Raw genomic sequence first — 24,361 nt, forward strand, 5'->3', positions numbered from 1 at the left:
GTGGCATATGTATAGCATTATTAATGCTTGTAGTAGCAGATTAGCAGCGGGGAGCAGCAGCTGAGGTGACAGCAGCAGCCCTAAGCCCCTTTCACACAGGCGAGATTTCCATGTGGATGCGATGCATTGAAGTTAACACATAGCAACCGCACTGAATCCTGACCCATTAATTTAAAAGGGTCTATGCACATGAGCATTGCTTTTCATGCATCATTTCTGCGTTGTGTGAGAATCGCAGCATGTTTTATATTCTGCATTTTTTACCCAGCTCTGGCTCCATAGAAGTGATAGGGGCTTCAGTGAAAAATGCCTTCCATCCGGATATAATCCGGATGCAGTCCGGGTGCAATGCATTTTTCATTGACGGTTGCTAGGAGATGTTGTTTGTAAACCTTCAATTATTTCACATGCGTGAAAAACGCATCAAAACTGATTGCACCGGCGTGGAAAAAACTAAAAAGCTGAACGCAATTGCTGACAAAACTTACTGAACTTGCTTGCGAAATTCCATCAGTTTCAAAAACGCATCATGAAAGATCCGTAACGCTGGTGTGAAAGGGACCTTATGGAACATGTTGGTAAGAAGGTAGCAGCAGAATGATGAATGCAGCAACAGCCATACAAAAAATTATGGTAGGTAGGCAGCGGCGGTGGCATGATGCAGGCAGCAGCAGCCATATGAGACATGATGGTAAGCAAGCAGCAGGATAGGCATGAAGGTGGTAGCACCATGACAATGGCATCAGATGTATGGAACATGTTGGTAGGTAGTCAAAAGCAGAGGCATGAAGATGACAGCAAGATGATGGAGGCATCCGCAGCCTTACTGAACATGATGGTGGGTAGGCAGCAGCAGTGGCGTGAAGGTGACAGGGGCATGATGGAGACATCATCAGCCGTACAAAACATGATAGTAGGCAAGCAAAATGATGGTAGGCGGAACAACATGCAGTGGCAAGGTGGGACATTGTCAGCAACGCCAGATCTAGTTATCTGCCTCAGCTGGAATAGTGTGAAAATCCTCTTAAATCAAGGCTTGGTTCATGTTGAGAATAGTGATGTTTTGGTCAGTGGTGGAGGACAACGGTCCGTTTCGGTGTCACCACACATCCTGCAGGAACTGAAAACCCTCTCTGGGATGACACTGGAGGATAGCCAAGAAAGAAGGAAGAGTGTGCCATGCCAGTTCAGGCCACTGTTTCAGTCTGCCTGCCCAGACATACATGGGGTCAGGGAACAGTGTATGCACCGGAGACAGGCCAGTGTGTAGTTAGGCCTTACATTTGGAGCTGAGGCAAGAGGTCTCAGCTTGCTGATTAGCCTCAGCCTGATGTGGCACAGGAAAAAAAATCTATGTTGAGAAGACTGAACAGGCTGCTGGTGCTGCTACTGCTTCTGTGACTTCTGCTACTTGTGGCCGTCAGAGGGTGGGGGTGGGGGTGACTCTAGAGAGCGGAAAGGGGCCACCCTTTAAGACATGTTGGTGGCAGGAGTCTGCATGACAAAAGATATGGCAATCTTCATACACAGTGAATCCTAGTTATAGCATAATTTGGTGTCCCTGTAATAGGGAGAAAAACCTTCCCCCTTTTTGCTTTAATATCAAGGATATAAAATTATGGCTATCCAGTAAACACCAGACAGCTTGATGTCAATAATATGCCTGTCACAGTAGCAAGCAAGTGACTATACAGCTCAACATTCTTGCCAGTGTGCTAAAACTTCCAACTCTGCCCCCAACTTAGACAATTGAGTTTTGTGGCCAATATCACCATCAACCTCTTTCTCCTTCGACTCCGATTACTCCTCCAGTGACCGCTCCTTTCCTCATCTTCTTCTTCCTCCTCCATGGGAGTTTCTCCTTGTGGGACCCCGACAGCTATAGGACGTACAGCAAGATGCATTAGCTCTTCTTCCTCTATTGCTCTCTGCTGCATGAGCATTAGCGTATGTTCTAAGGTGCATATGAGGGGGATGAAGAGCTTCATAAATAGCAAAAGCTGCCACTTCCAAACTGGAAACAACACATGCCCCCTTCTGAAGCAGTCTAGTGCATGACAACATTGTTCACGGTTTTCAGCTTCTCATACAGATGATATAGCATGAGCAATGTTGAATTCCAGAGAGTTGGAACATCGCAGATTGAATCATGTAATTGCAGACCCTTCTCTCACTGCAAGTCAGGAGAGTGTTCCTCGCCAAATGAGAATGGCTAAACAGAGGGACGTTCTCTTGGACATTGCTAGGATTTTACGCAACCCAGTGAACCTTTTTAATAAGCCATGTAGGGAACATGTGTTATTTCCCCTCCAAGTACAGATCAGCCATGTTACAGCCATTGTCGCTGACCACCTTGCCCAGTTGGAGTCTGCTAGGTGACAGCAAGTGGGATGGTTGCTGGTCGATGTGTATTATCAACTGTTCATCTGTATCGCTACTCTCGCCCAGGCTCCAACACCACATGGCAACACTTGACTTAACACATTTGACAGGAACAAGGATGAGGGGTCTTTGCTGCTGTTAACGACAGGAGCTTGTCCATGGAGGAGGGGCAGATAAGTACCTGCTGTTGGAGCCAGCCTGATATAATCATGGGCGGGTGTCAAAAAGACATGGCCATGTTGCATGGGGTGCTGCTTCTCCCCTCCCATCAAAAACAATGACGCAGTGGGCCAGGAATGAAATACTGTGTGTCTTTGCCTGTAAGAGCTGCTCCTGGTGTCAACCGTGGAGTCCAGGTTGCCACACAACAAAAAACACAAAAACCTGCCGGATTCTCCTCCACGTGAGAGTACAAGGCACTGCTACAATGGTATGGCAGCAGCTGCACCACCAGCAATGTGGTCAGGTGGTGCTTCGGCTTGTATACAAGCTAATTGCTGGTTTAGAAAAGTTTTTTCATGGGCAAACTTGGTCTCACAATTAAGCGGAGGACAAGGATGAGGAGGAATATTAGCATGATGGGAAGAAACTGATCACAAGGGCAGTGTATTGCTTGTGTATGCGGGTTGGGTGCAACAAAGAGGAACAGGAGACGGATGACAGACTTGTTCTCAATGGGAATGCTGGTCAGTTTGCTGCAACTTACTGCAATAGAGCTCCGTTATCTGTGATTTTATTGGCATGCCTAGAGCTTATTTTATTCCTGCAGATCTTGGACTCTACCTTGGGGAGAAAAACACTATGCGGAAGTTACTCACACAGATCTAGAAGCAGCTGAGCTTATCTTAGCTATAGCATGTTTTGGGCCTAACGAGTCCACAGTGTCAGTGGCATCGCCGGATCCTAAAGCAGACATGGGTCCTGGCTGTTCTTTGGAAGGTACATTGGGTCTACACTTTATTGCCGGGGCTGTCACTATCTCCCTCCTCCTCTGATGTTGTCTCCTCAGCATCTCTATCCGACTCCCAGGTCTTGTCAAGCACACATTCAGAGTCCATACCCTCCCTGCCACTTTTATCAGACTGTGAGATATCATGATGGGCTCTTTTTGGCCCCCTCCCCTGCTATGAATTTGCCCTGACTGCCACTGTTGCTGCCCATAACGCCAATGTTGTGGCTATAGGTGCCACTATTACCACTGTCAACACAGCTATGCATGGGGTCCCTAGCCTCCTCCTGAACCTCTTTCTCAGTGCAGCCCAAATGATGACTGCTCGAAGACAAGCCATTAGCAGGAAGACTCTCTTGACTGTCTGCTATAGGGCGTGGTGGGGTTTATTTGTTACTTCTTAGGAAAAAGGAAGGAGCCCCACAAGAAAGGGGTAATGTTGCGCTTTTCCAAAACCAGCAGGGACAACTGTGGACTATTAATACTACTTATGCTGCTACTACCCACATTCTGTATCTAGGTCTTTCATTTGGAATCCTACCGTATTCCTGACATTTTTGGGCCTAAGTGTATGCAGTCACACAAAGTATGGAACTGTTTGAAAATCTGTTTTCTGGAACTTAAAGACAGGGAAGTGTAGTACAATTTCCAGATTCAGGAAAATGCTCTCTCTAGTGTAAAATAGAAGTTGTCAGCCTACTATGCAATTATTTTCCCCTCATCATCACACCAACACTTGAACTGCTTGTAGATGCACCAACACGGATTTCTGCCTAGTACATGAGTTATCACTTATGACTCAAAATGAAAATATAAATGAGGAAAGCAAAACTAATAATTATTGGAGTGACATTAAAGGAGTTGTGTAGGCCATAAATATTGATGATCTATTATCAAAATCTGATCGACGGAGGTACAACACCCGGCACTCCTACAAACAGCAAGAGGACATGCAGGTCCAAGCGAGCATTGCTTCCTATTCCTCTCACTACAAATTTTAAATTTCAATTTACTAGCAACACCATCATTATATAAAAGATACAAATTACCACTGAATATCAAGAATAAAGCAAACAACTACAGAGTGCTGCGGTTTCTCTTTTGCTTTCTCAATAAAGGGGGTACTACAGGCTGGTACCCATCACTGCTGGCACCACCCCTAGCTGAATATCTTCTCCTGTAAGTGCTGCTTTAACTTATTTCTATATTTGTGCTAACAACTGAGCCATATTCAACTTTATGATAAATCTGTCTGTTTTTTAGAATTCCCTACAGAAGTTAATGATATAGTTGAGGTTGCAAATCTAACTTCATAAAAAATCTTAAATGTTAGGTGTAATAAATAGGTTTAGATTTTTTTTTTAAGGTATGACAGTCATACACAATTGTCAATGGCATAACAATTACACCATGAAAACTTACTGGAATGGCTGAACAAATTGAAAAACATCTCCATGGTAGTCACCTGGTGGTCACACACAGAGATGATTCTAAACCTGTTATGGGCTTCAGGCTGTTATTGTGACCATTACAGATATGTTTTGTTCTGCTTTGTGATTGGTAGAGGTCTATAATTTATAGGTATATAAGGCATATACATTGAGCACTAATCTAGACAAGAAAACAATCTTCCAATACTGTAGCTATCTCTCTGTAACATGGCTGAGAAGATTTCTCTTCTTCTCCTGCTGTTCGTGGTGGGATCCGTGACGAGTGTTCCTCTATCCCCATCATTACAGGTAAGGTAATTTCTTATGTCTCCAGTAAAATAAGTATCTTCTCAGATGTCCTGACAGTCTCTGCACATGTTAGAAGGACAAAAGAAACATATTTGACTGTCCCATTCCTATGGAAGGATTTAGCAGAAATCTATGGATTGCTGTCAAATTAACCCCATTCAGAGGGAGTTCTTTTTATACTATTATATTAATGAAAAAATATATATTTTTCATGATTGGAATTGTAGTGTTACTAATGACTACATGTGTTTCTTCTCTAGCTGTCCATACCTGGATTCAAGGAATATGGTAAGAGCTTCTCAGCTTTATTTGGGCTATACTTCAGTGTCTGTACCACTATTCTTTAAGGCTCAGTTCAGACCTGAGCGTTCTGAAAGGAGCGCTCTGTATGCGCGATTGTACGGGCGTTTACAATCGCGCATACAGAGACAAGCGTACACACAGTGTCGCGCGTTCCCGAAAGTCTATGTACGGGAACGCGGGACAAGCGCCCAAAAAAACGCTCCTGTACTTGTTTGAGCGTCGGGCGTTTTACAGCGCGATCGTACGCGCTGTAAAACGCCCAGGTGAGAACCATTCCCATAGGGAAGCATTGGTTTCTCCTTGTTGAGCGTTTTACAGTGCGTAGGAACGCGCTGTAAAACGCTCAGGTCTGAACTGAGCCTAAGTGTGTCTTTAGAGTCTGGTATTAGTTTTACTGGTATCATACAATTCTTCAAACATACTCAGGCATTTCTTATAAAAAAACAGATCGCCTAACCCTGAGAAATGGTTATTTTCGTTTGTATAAAGATAAGGTTTTTGGTGCACTTTGGGCGGAGCCTTTCAGTTCAGGACATTATTGCTTCATCAGTAATACCACCCAGTGTTGCCTTCTCTTGCCCAATTGAAAAGCCCTAAGTCTTCAGAGTGGTTAGCGATGGCACAGGGTAAGTCAAATGCACTGAAAGAAGTGGCCTCACCCACACTGCTCCAAAAACTTTAGTTGCATAGAAATGAACTATAGTTTTTTGTTAAAGATTCAGCATCACTTCTCATTCATTCATTTAAATTAGAGATAAGCGATTTTCCTAAAATTTGTTTTGGTTTAATTTGTTAGAAAAGACTAAGAATTTTGATTCTGGTACAAATCATATTTACTTAGATCAAACATGTTTTAAAATGTCTGGAAAAGTTCTCTGTCTCAAAAGTTTACACAAATGAATTTGAAGAAATTCTGATTCTACTGAATCAAAAAAAATTCTGATCAAATTGTTTTAATTATCTCTAGTTTAAATATCTGTTCATTCTGAGTTTAGTAGCTATGTGGATGGTCTTATTGATAATTGGTATCTCGGTATACACACTTATACAGGGAAGGCTCTCAGTCACTGATGGGACTGACCACTTGGCTAATGAGCTCAAAGCAGAGAATTCAAAGAATAATTTACAAATTTTGGTAAATCCTTTCCGACCAATCTGCTCAGCAGCTCCTGCTCTATAACATCCTGCCTGCAGATTGATTTCAGAAGCCAAGACCAGGCTTCTGAATCTTCTTATAGCCTGACCCTGTAGTTTTATGCTTGCCCTATTGGATTTAATCTCAGCGCATGCGCAGTATAGGCTACTTGATCCTGGCTGGCCAAAAAGAACTATATTGCAAATTACACACAAAAATTATCTTTATTCTGCCCATGAGAACTCAATAGTTTTTTTTTTCTTTCTTGTTTTACTCATCAATATACTTCTCATTTACAATCAACAGAAAATACATTAAATGTGATCAAGAAAATTTTAAAATCAGGCCCAGGTAAGATGAGGTCATGTTTAATCAATCTGGTAATTTATCTTCAATGAAAGCTGAAGTGTCTTATTGTGTATTATAATGAATTACAAAGGGATTGGATGTATAACACTCTTACATTCTTGGATTTATATTTCTATTATTTTTTCCATTTTTCAGTTACGTCTTAAAGTTCCAGATTATTTAGTTTTTTTTTTCTGTGACTTTATTAGTCAAATAACAAATGGGGAAAATAATAGAATGATAAATCACAGACTGTTAGGAAATTGAACTTCAAATCCAATTGATATAAATTGTAATACAGAATAAGAAAATTCAAATTCCGATGTTTCATTGAGTGATGGTATTCTAATTGATATAAGAATTATAACGAATAGTAACATTCGAACTATAACGAATAGTAATATTATACATTGCTGATAAATACATGACATGATTCCTTCATTATATACATGCTTTTAGATACAGATTCTAAGGCATCAGAAGAACCTGAAGGAACCTTTGCCAAGATAATCAAGGTCAACAAAGGTAACAGCTTATGTTCCCTGGTCAATAAAAGACATTACGCATTTAAGAAATTATTATAGAATGTTTTTTTTTAAAGAAAACCCTCTAATATAATTAGTCTGTTGTTGTTCTATAATTTCTATAGTGTATTTGACACGGGGAAAGCCATAATAATTCCATTGTTACAAGAATCATGTGCTTAAAGAGAATGTCCACCAATTACAAGGGATTTGTGCCATAAATAGATAATTAATGTTATACATTAGTACATCAATCAATTTGCACTGACCCCTGCGATGGCCATGTCCATTACTTAGCTGTCATTCAAACTATGGCTTGGCCAACAGCTATCCATTTAAACTAATCCATTCCTATGAACTCTTAGCTATACAAATATTTTAGCAGACTAATGGTCTACTAGCATCATTCCTAGAATACAAAGGGTAGTTGTAAATAGTAATGTACATACAGAGACCGAGTCACTGTCACAAGTGGGGTACCACAGGGCTTAGCATTGAAGAGATTACCATTAACATCAGGGTATCACAGAGGCTGGTATTGTAGAGTTCACAAATATTATATGGGTACCACAGGGGTTAGTATTGTAGAGGTCACTATTACTAAATGGGTACCACAGAGGTTAGTATTGTAGAGGTCACTATTACTAAATGGGTACCACAGAGGTTAGTATTGTAGAGGTCACTATTATTATATGGGTACCACAGGGGTTAGTATTGGAGAGGTCCCTATTACTACATGGGTACCACAGGGGTTAGTATTGGAGAGGTCACTATTACTAAATGGGTACCACACAGGTTTGTATATTAGAGGTCACAATTATTATATGGGTACCAAAGGGGTTAATATTGGAGAGGTCACTATTACTATATGGGTACCACAGGGGTTAGAATCGGGTCCTATTCTTTTTACTATATTTACATAAGATCTCATAGAGGGACTGCATAGTAAAACATCAATTGTTATAGATGACAACTAAGTGTGTAAAGTAATTAAGATAAAAGAGGACACTATACTGCTACAGATGAATCTGGAAGATAAGTTATAGGATTAGGCAGAGATGGAATAAAACAGGTTTAACATTGATAAATGTACGGTTATGCAGATAGGAAAGGAAAATACAAGTGACCAGTACATACTAAATGGGAAAATACTTTTTTAAAACTGATACGGAACCTTAAGAGGGTTTTTGGCACTTTAATATTGATGACCTATCCTCAGGGGTCGAACACACAACAATCCTGTGATAGCTATAGTGGATATGTTATTGGAAGGTATTGCTAGAACTACAGAGCACCAACAATTGTTGTAGTGCATGGATCTGGTCACTGTAGACCCAGGGGTGAACCTAGTATTTCCGTTACCTGAGGCGAAAACTGAAACAGGGCCCCCCTAATGCCAATTTTGTTAACCTAACCCTTTTGCCACAATAAAAGCGATCATTGCCCATGTCTCCTCCTTTCCCCTCCTCTCCCCTCCTCTCCCCCTCTCTCCCCCTCTCTTGCCCCTACCTGATGCTGCCTGAGGCCTCACCTGGCAACATTTGTGGTGCATCCCTGTGTAGACCTGCTACAACTTCAGTGAATGTGTCACCTGGATTGGTTCTACAACCTGAAAAAATGCACTATTCATATGTCACTATGTAAAATGCAATGGGACCAAACAAACCTTAAGTCTCCAAACAAATCATTACAGAAACACTAAATAAACAGACAATAGATTGGCTTTGAAGCCGACAGAATTCTAAATATATCTATGAAGTATAATTTAGGCTGTAATTTACGATCATCACAAAGTATCCACCTAAGATGATTGCAAAACAGCCTTTCAAAGTAAATTGGTTCTTTTCACCATCATATATATATATATTTTATGTTTTAACTATATTGTATATTAAAAACATGAAGAACATATTATTGGACCTAATTGAGAATATGTTGAGAGAATATCTCTGTATGGAGTAGTTTTTAGAAACTAAACATATAACGGAATCAGATCTGCAGCAGTAGTATAAATGATACAAGTTCTATTATAAATTTTTAATCTTACTGTACTTTATAGAAAAAGTTGAACTTTGTGTTCAACCATTGACTCATCTTTCTGTCTTGTCCATGGGTCTAAAAGTCTAGATTAGACAACTAAGTGACCTGAATATTTGATTTGTAAAGTAAAGGTATATACTGCATTTAAAATGTCACCATCTTCTTTATTTAGAAAATGACATAAACTTACATCAAGGTGACATGTTGGAAACAACTGGACGCAGCGCTACATCCTGCACAGGGTGCTTGTGGCCCAAATCTGCCAATGGGACGGTCAATGTGCCTTATTCGTTTGCCTCCAATTATAGTAAGTTTTTTTTCATGTCATATCTAACTTGGCCACCCTAACTGTTTTATCCTAGATTCATCATTCTATAAATGTTATTTTAACCCCAGGTATTGGGAACCTCAACTTGTTTAAGACATCAATGGAGGAATTTGAAACTCTCACCTGTGTGAGGTTTGTGCCTCGGACAACGGAGAATGACTACCTCAATATTATGACTTCAAATGGGTAGGTTCTAGTATTGAGGCTTTTTTCAAGTTTAATTTACTAAAAGTGTCTGTATAATATTGTAATCTATGATTATTAGTGTGAAACAAGTAAAGAAATGGAAATCCATATCTACTATTGTGTGTGAAGCTTGGTTTACCTATACTAACTAAAAAGTGAATTCCATAATGGAGTCTTATTATTTCAGTCTTAACATTTCCCGGCACTTGGTATTTCACCTTGGGCGCACAATAGCAGTGTTTAAAATATGGCATTTGATCATGGATTTCAAACATGTCAAGTATACCTTTTAGAGATTACAAGCTAACAGTAAAGGTAGACTCAAAACATAAAAGTAGAGACCAGATTTATATTATTATTGTGTGTCCAAGATGACTTTTCAAATAAAAGAAGTTATTTTTAAAAGGCATGAAATGTCTACTATATTAAAGATCTAGCCCAGCTAGTCCATGCACCAGGTTGACTGGATTTTTGAAAGGAATGTTTGAGCTGATCCAATTTTCCTCATCCTATTAGATGACTAGATTTAGTCACAGTTAAGAATATATTAATAAAGGAGCTAAAGGAAACTGAAATTCACTGCTGACGACCTATGAAGTTGCCAGTAGAATAATAGAAGTCCACTATGGTTTGTATTTGCACATAGTCATGAATGTATTACACTACAACACGGTTTGTGAGCCTCTGTGTTAAAAGCTGATGAGATGTTCCATCCCTCACTAATAGATCAATATAAACCACAATTACACCTAATTGTAGCACTGTTATAGAGGGAACCAATAAGTTTATTTGATGTGAATCAGAATATCAGAAATTACGTTGATGTTTTTCTTATGCTTTATTATTCTTTTGACAAATCTGTTGATACTATTACAAATAATAATAATGTCCTATTTATATTCAGATGTGCATCATTTGTGGGCCGAATAGGTGGAGGTCAGATGGTTGCACTAAATATGGGTGGCTGTATGTATAGAGGAATTATACAGCATGAGCTAAACCATGCCCTGGGGTTCTACCATGAGCATACAAGGAGTGACCGGGATAACTATGTCACCATCATGTACCAGTACATAGCACCAGGTAATTTCCTCATGTTTTTTTATTATTTTACTTTTTTTTTTTTTTGCTTAGCAGATATAAATTTTGTGATACATGTGAACAGGGTTGTGGAAAATTCCTTTACCTGCATTGGATGCAGATTTCACATGGAATTAGGTGCAGAATCAATTCTGTAAATGAAATCTAACACACAAGGACAAAGCCTTATAGAGATTCTTTGTCTTGTAGGTCACGTTATGAATTTTTATAAACAAAACACCAACAACCTTGGTCTTGAGTATGACTATAAATCAGTGATGCATTATGACAGGTAAGGTCATTAGCTTATTACTTGTTGGTAAAATTAATTATACATAGCAACTATAAAGACTAAAGTAAAATTCTGGAATATCCTTTTCTATGATGTATGATACTGTAAAATTTTGATGTTTTCACCTTATGTTTTCTATTTATCGGACAGTTTCGCTTTCTCAAACACTTCAGGACAACCCACCATTGTGACCATACCGGTCCCAAACATCCCAATTGGGCAAATAGATGGACTGAGTGTTCTAGATGTCTCTAAAATCAACCGGTTGTATCAATGCAGTAAGCTCTTGCAGGTCTACAGATTTCAAAAAGTTACATACAAGATCCATCACAGTCATTGATTAAGTTGTGTTTCCCCTTTCAGATGCCTGTGCTTATTTACTTAATGAAAAGAATGGAAGTCTAACCTCTGCCAACTACCCATCAGCCTACCCGAATAATGCCAGCTGTGTTTGGCTGATCAGAACACCATCAGATCAGGTACCGTAGTGAAACGGCACAACTATTGACAAAGAACCAAAGCTCCTTATTTTTTGACATAAGACCATTTTTCCTCTATATATTCAATGTCTAGTATACCAGGAAGGAGATGTTATACCATGATAAATAGCCGTCCACAGTTTGGAATAATCATTGATGTTAAGTTACAAACATAGAATGAATTATCCAACAGTTATTAGTAGAGATGAGGGAATCGATTATAACAAATTTCCCAGAACATCTGTGTTCAGGAGAATAGAAACATTTTCTAAGCTATCTATTTTGGATAGCTCGCTCAAAATGGTGGCCATCATTGTACAGGACAGAAGACAGAGAAAAAGATATCTGCTCTCAAAATAGAATACATTGCTTAATAAAAATAAAAAATAAAGCATTATGCTTGTTATTACTGGCTAACATCCATTTGCCCAAAGTCTTGTATGTCACCATCAATTTGACATTTCTAATGCTGTCTTGGCCTTCAAGAGCTTGAAAGAGATTTGATACAGTATTAGGAGACCACAGAGTGTTATACACAACCATGCCATATCAGGCGATTTGGAGTCGGTTTGATTCTATTTTATTAGGACCTGAAATTAATAATTTGTGTGAACAGAGCACCAAATTTTATTCAATTAGCAGCTATTGTCCTTTTATGAGTAGTTTTAGCATCAACTAATCCTATGTCATTATTTGTATCTATAGATGTGTTTAATTTTTTTAAAGACCCCTAACTATAACATTTGTTTTCCAACTTTCATGATGTTTGTGTTTCTTTACCTCGATGTTATAACAACCTTCAGCATTCTAGCTACTGTGAACCTTCAACTCCCAGCATGCAAAAATGCTTGGCTGTTCCAACAACTCCCATAGAAGTGACTGGAGCTTTCTGGGAGTTGTAGTTTCAGAAAATCTGGAGTGCCAGAGGTTGCTGATCCCTGCTTTAACACGTTAAAGTTTCATTGCTTTGACGAATCAACAGACATCGGGTCATTGTGGTCTATCTACAATTAGGTTAAATAGCTCTTCGTTATTAATATTGGTGTTGACTCACACAACTGGTTTGATCGTTCTTTCTTTTCATTATTTCTTTAGGTTACATTGAACTTTGTTGCCTTTGATGTCCAGTCATCCCCCAATTGTATTTCTGACTATATTAGGATTTATGATGGTCCCACTAAGAAAGATCCCCTGTTGTTGGACAGAACTTGTGGGACTGGGTTGATTCCTCAAATTATTGCCTCTACTAACCAGTTACTGGTTGAGTTTTCCAGTGACAGCAGTGTTGCTGGAGTAGGCTTTAAAGCCACATACAGCTCAGGTACACTATTACTTTCTAGAGTTTATAGTTTATCTTGGTATATTGTTTGTAACTTTTAATTTTAAAACTTAAAGTGGATACTTAATCAGAAAATGGCCTAATGTATGAATTAAGTTTATTTGTGTTTTTTTTTTTTAGAAGTTTTAGTAACTTTTTTTCCATGCCACAAGCTATATTAAGCCAAATTATGCAGCTATCACTAAGTAATCATATAGAACTTCTTCCTCTTCTTTGAAGATCATTTAGCGGTCAACTCATTATTACCCACACATGACTACAATGACTATATCACTTATCTATGGATACTTTGAGATACACAATTTAAAATATGTGATGTTTAAAAGTAGCATTTATGGACCCACTGAACCAAATAACATCTAAAAGGGTATCTCTGTAATCTTTAAGTACCATTGTAAAGTTTTAGCTACAAAGTATTTTTTATGGGGCTCAGTTTTTCTTAAAAAGTCTCAAAATTCTCAACAGCTAAACTCAAATATTGTTTTACATTTATTTCTCTTTTTATTCTTTAGACTACCATTTTAAACGGAATGGACAACCAAATATAAAATAATTTGTGTATGAATATTCTACTTCAATAACGATATTAAACTATATTTTCCACAGTGCAATGTGGAGGAGCATTCTATGCACCGGAAAGAAACTTTACATCCCCTGGTTACCCCAATTCCTACGGCCCAAACATGAATTGCATCTACACCATTACAGCTCCTGTTGGAAAGAAGGTAAACTATTCTTTTCAACTTGTCCAAAGCTTCCCCTAAAATATATATTTTTGTATTATTTCAGTTATCCTAGAATTTGTCTCTCTAATTTTATCTATATTTAGAAAATCATATCAGCGTCATAATTTTATGAAATATTTCTACATGATTTTTACTAAATACAGAAATGATAATTTTATAAATACAAATTATATGAAAAATGTTGGAGTCTGATCACCTTGTGATATGATATTACAATGTACACTTTTGCTCTTTACAGATTTCCTTCATGGTTACTGATTTTCAGACAGAGAGTAGTCAGTACTGCCTCTATGACTATTTAGAGATCCTTGATGGGTCCACCTGGAAGGGTCCATTCTGTGGGAACTATAAAATCCCTTCCTTTACCTCTCAAGGCAATTCACTGTGGCTGAGATTTGTTAGTGATGGCAGCGATCAGTTTAGAGGCTTCCAGGCATCATATAAATTTGGTGAGTACTACAGCCTTGTCTTTATATTTTCTTAACAATTCACAGGACATTATACCTATAGGTGGACCATAAGAATGCCTTCACATGCTGCAGATTAAAAAAGAATTTCATGCACCTGAATAGAGTTTACATTTTATTTAAATGAATTGAACAGATTTTTAGTCTGCAACAAAATCTGCAGAATGTGAAGGTGCCCTAAAATTACAGTCATGCAATCATCATAATGTTATCTTCAGGAAATATCATGATCTAGTCAACCAGCATGATATGTCATATAGTTCTTTTTCCCTGGTCAGCTCAAGGAGTCCTAGTCCAACCCTGACCATAGGACATATTGAGCATTACACAATACCCATTAATTGAAGGGCTTGTCTGTGTGATGCAGGATAAACAGATCCCCCAGACATACGGATGTTTTTGCAAAAGCTCCCTATTATGGTAAAGAATTGAGAATCCTGCACAGAGGATCCTTCTATGTTAATCTACAATTCACTAAAATCTATTTGAATATAGACATGGATGGCTTCTTTAAAATATATTTTTCTTTGCCTATCCTTTGTTAGGGTTCTTCCATTAGGCAACTCCTGTCCAAACATGCAAGAATTGATGCTATGCAAGTTGCTCAACACTGCCTTCTTAACAACCCGAGACACACCTAGTAGGGAATAAATGATTTCTACTATGATTGTTTGCCCCCATTCAGTTTTCACATTGTTGGCAGCACATCCCCAGTTTATACACGACCATGTGCTGCCAAGTACTGTACGTGAAAGATGTGATCACCCTACAAACTATCTTTTTTTTATTCCTAAAAATCGGCCTGTGTAGAGGTCCCCAGGACTTCAGGCAGTAATCTTATCACATTTTGAGCCATTGCTGGGACCTCCAATGATTTGCTGTTAAATGTGAGGTAATACAGTAAACAATGTTCAATTTTCAATTCCACGGCTGCTAAGAAGCATTACAGTTTTTATTGAATACATTGAACTTTCTGTGTAATAACTGAATCCAGAAAAATATGATCTTTGAACTGGTTTTCCACTGGATAATAGAGGAGGGTCCTGATGGCATCCCATTCGTCTTTTATGTCTGATTTTTAAAACTATGCTTTATATAATCAGACAAACCCCATTGTGCTAGAAATAATTAAAAAAAATAATTCTAATTTTCTTATCACTTTATTTCACACTTTTGGTAATAACAATGAATACAGTGGATTGAATTTGACATATTTATAAGTTTTTTAATCAATGTCTTTTTCTCTGCAGTGTAACTGGAAATCATCAGACACCGGAATACAGTGCAGTGTTACTAGTTTATTCTACCTCCTCACTGAAGTTATATCTAAGTGATGTTCTCGACTTTCTTTTACTTTAGAAAATTGTACTTAATGGTAGTGTATAGACAATTCATATGACTTCTCTGTCCATTATATACATGCCTTCTAAAAAAAAAGTCTTGCTAATAAAGTTTCTAATTGCATCATCTATAATGGTAAATATACAGTTATTTTAAGTGTACTAATACTGTATGTGTGATATTAGAGATGAGTGAATTATTCAAAAATTCGATTTGGTCGGTTCGCCGAATTTTCCAAAAATATTTGATTCGATCCAAATTTATGTGTGGTGAATCTCATTAAAAACAGCTATTTCCTGGCTGCAAAGAGCCTGTATAGTGGTGTAAAACACTGTTCCTTGCAGAAATACATATAGGGAGTCTGCTGTGGTAGTGAAACAATACTGTGAGTTAGTATGACACGCAGGTGACAGGCATCGCTCTTAGAATTACTGCACACTTCATGGGGCCAAAACTGACTAAATAACTCAAATGTGAACTCAACCTTACAGATCAATGCTAGCGCCAGGTATAAAGAAAAGTGCAAAGGCCCAAGATCCTAATATAGTGTGAAAAAGCGCATTAATTTTACACCATCGTCAGCTGATTCCACATAGATTTCTACAGAACCTGTTCTATTAAACACTTATACAAGTAGAGCCCCCCTGATAGAGTGGAGTGGGTGTCAGGAGTAAATTTGTGTTGACGTCACAGATTATTTTGCCCTTCCTCTGATCCGCCAGAACAATAACTTTAAAAAAAAAGGATACTGTCTGTGGAGCATCCACCTTCACTCGGTCAGAATTTAATCAGTAATCCATCAGTATTGCTAATGCCAAAAAACAGGAGTGGATCTAAAACAGAGATGACACGTAAATGGAATATTTGCATGTCTTCTGTGTTTTGTACCCACTCCTGCTTTTGGCTACAAAATCATAAGCCAATTCTGATGCAAAATACGGACCATGTCATACAGGCCTTACAGCTGCTACAGAGACAGGATCCGTTGTGTGTCTCATTCAGGGGAGGGCTGGCAGCCTTAGTCCTGGGGGGCAAATCCAGTCAAGTGGCCCATTTTTAGCCCCGCCCATTATTAGAAGCCCCTCCTACATATAATAGGCCACTCCCAACACACACTGTACAGCTGACATTCTATAGTTGCGGCCTGTCTACACATCATACGGAGAGGGGAGGGTCTGTCCTGGCTGCACTGCCTGCTTATACAACAAGCTACAGCCAGGAAGCTCCTCCGCTCTCCTCCCTCCCAGATCCTGCTCAAGGCCTGTGGTTCCCCCCCAACATCTGCCACCCACCCATGGCCTGCTGCCCCCTTTCGTCGTCCTCACCCAGCTCTGAATCCTCCTTCTGCAAATGGCAGGGGGAGGAGCCAGAGCATCTCCTCTCCTACATAGCGCCCCCTACCTCTTACATCCAGTGATGTCACCTTTGATGTAGACGTTCTCTTTCCTCATCTTCTCCATTCAGACCAGACTGACATGATGATTTTTCTGCCATCTCCCGTCTCTGCAGAGATTGAGAAACAGACATTAGTTTCCTGCCACCCCCAATACTATACTGCAGAAACAGTACCCCTGGGAATACTACTACCACACAGATAGTGCCCCCTTAAACAATTATTGGCATACAGTGCTCTAAAAAATAACTGCGCTCAGACACTAATAGTATAAAGATAATGTCCCCCAAAAATAATTGTGCTAAGCTGATACTATGCCAGGGTGCCCCCAAAGTAACAGTGCCCCCCAAAATCCCACCAATAGAAATAATTCTCTGCCAGAGCACACTTAGTAGTAATAATGCCCCTATAGTGCCCTAGTAATCATGTTCCTCATAGCCCCCCAGTAGTAGTAAAGCTCCCCATAATACCTCCTAGTAGTACTAATTTTCCCTATAATATGACAGTACATGAAATACCCCCGCTTAGTGCCTGCAGTTGAGCTAATGTCCCCATAATGTATGCCAGTATAAAATACCCCTATATAGTGCCCCAGTAAATGCACTCATACTGCTCCTCTCCCCCTTCCCCATAGTGTCCCCCATAATATGCCAGTAAAAAAATGCCCCTTAGTGCCCCCAGCAGATGCCCCTATAGTGCTCCTCTCCCCCACAATGTGCCAGTAAAAAAATTCCCCTTCTTAGTGCCACCATATGCCCCAATAGTGCCCCCAAATAATGCCCCATAGTGCCGCTCTCCCCTATAGTGCCTGCCATAATGTGCCAGTAAAAAATGCCCCCTTAGTGCTACCAAATGCCATAGTGCCCCCCATAATGTTCCAATACAAAAGGCCCCTTTAGAGCCCCCACTTCCCCATAGTGCCCCCAAATAATGCCCCTATAGTAACACCAGATGCCCCATAGTGCTGCTCTCCCCTATAGTGCCCCCCAGAATGTGCCAATAATAAAAAAAAAAAGCCCCTTTAGAGCCCCTAGATACCCCCATAGTGCTCCTCTCCCCCATGGGGGCCCCCCATAATGTGCCAGCAAGAAATACCCCCATAGTGCCAGCTCCTCCAATAGTGCCAGCTCCCCCCCCATAGTGCCAGCTCCCCCCATAGTGCCAGCTCCCCCCATAGTGCCAGCTCCCCCCCCATAGTGCCATCTCCCCCCATAGTGCCAGTTCCCCCATAGTGCCAGCTCCCCCATAGTGCCAGCTCCCCCATAGTGCCAGCCCCCCCATAGTGATAGCTCCCCCATAGTGCCAGCCCCCCCATAGTGCTAGCTCCCCCATAGTGCCAGCCCCCCATAGTGCCAGCTCCCCCCATAGTGCCAGCTCCCCCCATAGTGCCAGCTCCCCCCATAGTTACAGCTCCCCCTATAGTGCCCCCCCATAGTGCTAGCTCCCCCTATAGTGCCCCCCCATAGTGCTAGCTCCCCCATAGTGCCAGCTCCCCCCCATAGTGCCAGCCCCCCTATAGTGCCAGCTCCCCCTATAGTGCCAGATCCCCCCCATAGTGCCAGCCCCCCTATAGTGCCAGATCCCCCCCCATAGTGCCAGATCCCCCCCATAGTGCCAGATCCCCCCCCCCATAGTGCCAGCCCCCCCTATAGTGCAAGCCCCCCTATAGTGCCAGATCCCCCCCCCATAGTGCCAGATCCCCCCCCCATAGTGCTAGCTCCCCCAAAGTGCCAGATCCCCCCCATAGTGCCAAATCCCCCCCCCATAGTGCCAGATCCCCCCTATAATGCCAGATCCCCCCCCTATAATGCCAGATCCCCCCCATAATGCCAGATCCCCCCCATAGTGCCAGATCCCCCCCCATAGTGCCAGCCCACCCCCATAGTGCCAGCCCCCCCTATAGTGCCAGATCCCCCCCCCCATAGTGCCAGCCCCCCGCAAAGAAGAAAAAAAAAACACTAATACTTACCTCCATCAGCAGCGATGCAAGCCTCTTCTGGCCTGTGTCCCTGCTGTGTGCTGCCGGGCTCAGGCGTCGCGATGATAATGACGTCATCGCTCTGCCTGAGCCGGCCTCTGATAGGCTGCAGGCATTAGTGCCTGCGGCCTATCAGAAGAACAGGGGAGGGACACGCCTCTCCCTCCCCTGCCCCACAGCACACACACAGCACGGCCGCAATGACATCCAGGGCCGCGCCGCCTGTGGTGATGATCGGCGGTGCGGCCCTGAAGGAAAAAATAAAAAATAAAAAAAAAAAATTTTTTTTTAAGACGGGCGGCCCAGCGGCCGTTTATTTAGGGCGGCCTGGGGGGCAATTGCCTCCCTGCCCCCCGGCCCAGCCCGCCCCTGGTCTCATTGTTCCGTCCTTCTGACAGATCAGGGTCAGGTGGCAGCAGCATGAGGAGACCACAGAGTGTCCCAGTGACAGAGTGGTGGTGAGATGGCAGCAGCATAAGGAGATCACAGAGTGGCCCAATGACTGTGTTGAGATGACAGCTACATGAGAAGACAACAGAGTGATGAGGTGGCAGCAGCATGAGAAGACTACAGAGTGTCCCAGTGACATAGTGGTGAGCTGGCAGGATGCATGAAGAGTAGAGATGGCCTTGCGGTTCGCCCGGCAGTCGTTTCGAGGCGAACTTTGATCGTTCGTGGTACGGCGAACATGCAAACATATGGCGATGTCCGTCGGCGCCATATTCTTTTGCATTGTGCCAAAATTTGATCCATGACACATCCATAAGGTGGTACGGGACAGCCAATTGAGACGTTTCAGCACATGGACACACACCCTACCCTATAAATAAACCCGATCTGGCAGCCATTTTACATTCTGTTTTTTGCCAGTGTAGGGAGAGGTTGCTATGTGGAACAGGGACAGACTGTTAGGGACACCAAACGCTAGCTAACAGGGCAATAAAAGTCCTTTTAAGGATTGGTATAGATGTGCTATAGAAAGGTGTGATATACTGAGGGGTGTGATAGAAAGTATATTATAGTGCATTTGTATTGTGCAGCAGTTGTGTGCAGTTCTGATAAGATACCGCAGCTAGATAGAGGGACAAACGCTATTGGAATAACGAAATGCAACTGGTGTGATATAACTGTTGTCCAAAAAAAACAATGATTAAGGGGTTCGATATACCTGATTCCACAAAATACTCATTAAGAGGTTTGATATTCCTGCTTTAACAAAATACTGATTGAGGCCTGCTATACACCGGCTTCCACCAAATATTGATTAAGGGGTTTGATATACCAACTACCAGCAAATACTCAATAAGGAGTTCTATAAACCTGTTTCAACAAAATATTGAAGTAGGGGATTGATATACCGGCTTCCACCATATATTGTTCGATGCCTGCAATAAACCAGCTTTCACCAAATATTGATTAAGGGGTTTGATATATCAGATTCCAGCAAATAACTCATTAAGGGGTTCTATATACCTGTTTCCACAAAAAACTGATAGAGGGGGAATTGATATACCGGTAGGGTTGAGCGAACCCGAACTGTAAAGTTCGGGTTTGTACCGAACTTTAGGATCTTTGGACCCCGGACGCGAACCCGAACATTTCCGTAAAAGTTCGGTGTTCGGCGCTTTTTGAAAGGTTGCACAGCAGCCAATCAACAAGCATTATACTACTTGCCCCAAGAGGCCATCACAGCCATGTCTACTAATGCCATGGCTGTGATTGGCAGGAGCAGCATGTGACCCAGGCTCTATATAAGCTTGAGTCACGTAGCGCTGCACGTCACTCTGCTGTTACAAGTGTAGGGAGAGGATGCTGCTGGACTTGTGATTTCAGGGAGAGAATAGGAGAGAATCTAACTCAGCGATCTACCTAGAATTAGTTGTGTGGGTGCAGGACACAATCGTTTTACCCTGCCCAGAGGCCATTGACCAGAATTTTTTTTATTTTATAATTCTGTTAGTTAGGTGGGTGGCGGCAGTGGCGGCCACTTTATGCATGCTCAGTGCAACAGCACTGCATCTGAACTTTTGGGACATTGCAAATCACCATTTTTTTGGGCAAACTATAACATCTGGATTAGTCAGTGTGCAATTTAAGCTAGAAATACACCCATCATTTTCTGGGGTTTGAAAAACACACTTTTTTTTGACAAAAAACACTATTTTCAGGCCTTGCAGCATCAGCACGTGTGAAATTACAGGTTTATATACTGCTGTCAAATTCAGTTGTTAAACAAACAGTTGTTTGGCAGCCTTTGATGCAGATGTCATTGTGAGATACACCCTTAATACATTTGGGTTACATTCAGAGATTTTAAATACCGCCATTTGGTGCACCAATATTGAATTTAGGCCTACAGAGGTTTTAGGCCCTGTGAGATACCACCTCTACATTCAGGGGTTGGATTCAGGGCGTGTAAGATCCCCCCTATACATACAGGGGTTTGAATTAGGCATTTGAAATACAGCCATTTGAAATACAGCCTTTTTGTGCAAAGATATTGTAACGGGGCGCCGAAGGCCCACTCGGTCTCCCATCAGCCGCAGACCTGCTGCTTAGCTTCGGGAGCGAGGATCTGTGTTTGGCCTCGTTCCCAGGGCGGCTTTGCTAGCTGGGAGGCTTCCTGCTCTTAGGTCTGCCTTGAGTGCCGAGCTGATCACTCGGTGCTCGACTGGTCGGTCTGTCGGTCATGTGACGCTGGCCACGTCACATGACCCTCACTCCCCACTATAAATACAGGTGCAGTAAGCCGGATTGGACTAATGCACACTGGCGCAACAATATGCACTGACTGGGTCAGGTGTAAATGATAGTTAAGAGTTTTGTTCGTGACACCAATTGCAGTGTGCGCAGGTTACAGTCTCAGGGCCCTTTAAGGTGTTGCAACTCACATACCAGGTTAGGAATGCCAGAGTGGGGTAATATCTCTGTATAGTAGTCGCAATATTGTCAACGGTGTCTCCTACCTGGGTACGGCTGGACTCCTGTTTTGCTAGTAGGAGTAATTGAGGATTTTAGTAGCAGTAAATGAAATCCAGACTTTTAATATAATCCAACTTGTCTTTACTGATTGCAGCTTGAATCCATACGAGATACAGCATTAGTCTTTTAGGTCCCAGCAGGTTTTGGCAATGTATGGCAGGGATCAATATCTCTTCTGCATCTAGCATGTGCCTGGTGAATATGGCAGGTATCTGTCTTCTGCTCTGTCTATCTTCTGCTGTGTATGGGACTGACTAGCTGAGGAGGAATTTGGCTTCTCTTGGTCTCTGGATGTTACTCACAATTAGCTCACAGGGAATGGTTCGTCCTAGAGATCTGGAGGTGCTGCTTGCTTGTCAACCAGCTGAGGCTGAAGGCTCAGACTGGGGATGAAGATCTTTGGCCTCAGGCGAGGCACGATCCTGGGTTGGGATCCCTAGAACTGGGAGCTCCTACCAGCACAGACTTCCCCTAGCCGGGGGGCTGGCACACTAACTGTAACTTCCTTTCCTCCCCATGAGGCAGGATGTGGGAAACATTCCACACCTCCTCAAAGAGGGGGGAGCTAAACTGAAATAAACTATTCCAGTCTAGACATGCTAAACTGTTACTAAGGCCCTGCTAAACACATTGCTGACACCTGCTGGTGTACATGGAAATTACAGCAAATACATCTAGCAGGCTTAGAAAATGCACATTTGTGAGAAATATCAAATAAAATCACATTAGATGAAAAGTCACATGTTACCAACAAATAGTAGCGGGGAAAAAGAGTTTAGTAACATAACTCTGGGATGTTACGCAGGCAGCCTGCTGGCCACAGGTTGCCTGTTAATTTAGGTTCCTGGCATTTGTTGGATACCTGTATACTTACCTGATCCTGTTCCCTGATGATCCTTTGCCTGCTCCTCCTGTACTGCGCATCCCTCCTGGTATTTTGACCTCGGCTTCCACCTGACTATTCTTTGCGGACTCCTTTGGGACTTCTCGACTCTCCTGGTATTTATGACCCCGGATTCCTCTGACCATTCTTTGCTTATCCCTCTGTACTGCGTAGTCCTCTTGGTTTTGACCCGGTCCGTTCACTATCCGTTATTTGTCTTGTCTGTCCTTCTTGCACGTATCTTAAGTTAGGGACTGCTGTCCAGTTGTCCCCTGTCATCAGGACTCATGAGGAAAGTAGGCAGGGCCAGGGGTGAGGGTGGAGCGCAGTGGTCACTATCCTCCCCCCTGTGTGTGTGTGTACGTGACCGTTACAGATATATTTACTTCAGGCCTACACTGATTCAGGGCGTGTGAGATCCCCCCTATACATACAGGGGTTTGAATTAGGCATTTGAAATACAGCCTTTTTGTGCAAAGATATATTTACTTCAGGCCTACACTGAATCAGGGCATGTGAGATCCCGCCTATACATACAGGGGTTTGATTCAGCCATTTGAAATACAGCCATTTTGTGCAAAGAAATCTTTAATTTAGGCCTACACTGATTCAGTGCGTGTGAGATTTCCCCCTACATACAGGGGTTTGATTCAGCTATTTGAAATATAGCCATTTTGTGCAAAGAAATCTTTAATTCAGGCCTACACTGATTCAGTGCGTGTGAGATTCCCCCTACATACAGGGGTTTGATTCAGCAATTAGAAATACAGCCATTTTGTGCAAAGATATATTTACTGCAGGCCTACAGAGGTTCAGGCCCTCTGAGATACTACCTCTAAATACAGGGCTTTGAATTTGGCATTTGAAATACAGCCATTTTGGGCAAAAAAAATCTATTATTGAGGCCTAGTCTGGTTCAGGCCGTGTGAGATACACCCTTTACATACTGTCGTTCTATTCTACTATTAATTAAACACCCATTTAGGGCAAGATCCTAAATTAAAAAAATATGAGGAGAGTGTCAAATAAGGGACGTGGCCCAGGTCGTGGTGCTGCTGGTGGAGCTCCTGTTGCAGGGAGAGGACGTGGTCGATCTGTGCCAGCTACAAGCACAAGTAAAACTTCTTCCTCGGGTAAGAGTAGGCGACAAAACCTGCAGCGGTATTTGGTCGGGCCTAATGCTGCTCTACGAATGGTGAGGCCTGAACAAGTACAGGCGATAGTAGATTGGGTTGCTGACAGTGGATCCAGTTCCTTCACATTGTCCCGCTTCTATGCCTCCTTGAAAAAATGCTCCTGGCGATGATGGAAGAGGATGTGGCACAGGAGGAGGAAGAGGGATCATTTTGTAGGTTTTCCGGCCAGTCATTCCCAAGTAGCTTCAAGGGTGGGTTCCTGCACCCACAAACCCAAGGTACACAATCGTCCAGCCAGGGCACAGTTCTGG

At 41.8% G+C, this 24,361-nt stretch overlaps 1 protein-coding gene across 1 annotated transcript; it reads left to right on the plus strand.

Moving 5' to 3' along the window:
- The first annotated feature begins 688 nt into the window (after window positions 1–688).
- LOC120981491 (embryonic protein UVS.2-like) lies at window positions 689–15,592 on the plus strand. The gene is made up of 13 exons (XM_040411029.1): window positions 689–838; window positions 5,331–5,358; window positions 7,316–7,381; window positions 9,593–9,727; window positions 9,817–9,934; window positions 10,839–11,017; window positions 11,225–11,306; window positions 11,457–11,584; window positions 11,670–11,785; window positions 12,881–13,106; window positions 13,731–13,849; window positions 14,109–14,319; window positions 15,588–15,592. Exons 1-13 carry the CDS (start codon window positions 689–691, stop codon window positions 15,590–15,592), a joined length of 1,563 nt encoding a protein of 520 aa, XP_040266963.1.
- The last annotated feature ends 8,769 nt before the right edge of the window (window positions 15,593–24,361 follow it).

Source organism: Bufo bufo, chromosome 11 (assembly GCF_905171765.1).
Source record: "Bufo bufo chromosome 11, aBufBuf1.1, whole genome shotgun sequence".
Classification (NCBI taxonomy): Eukaryota; Metazoa; Chordata; class Amphibia; order Anura; family Bufonidae; genus Bufo; species Bufo bufo.

Bases quoted from the DNA above. Each gene is read 5' to 3' on its own strand.
- LOC120981491 (XM_040411029.1), top strand. From the start codon at position 689: ATGGTAAGCAAGCAGCAGGATAGGCATGAAGGTGGTAGCACCATGACA. The intron at 9,728-9,816 runs GTAAGTTTTTTT...TTTTAACCCCAG, and splicing joins TTCGTTTGCCTCCAATTATA to GTATTGGGAACCTCAACTTG. The intron at 11,307-11,456 runs GTAAGGTCATTA...TTTATCGGACAG, and splicing joins TCAGTGATGCATTATGACAG to TTTCGCTTTCTCAAACACTT.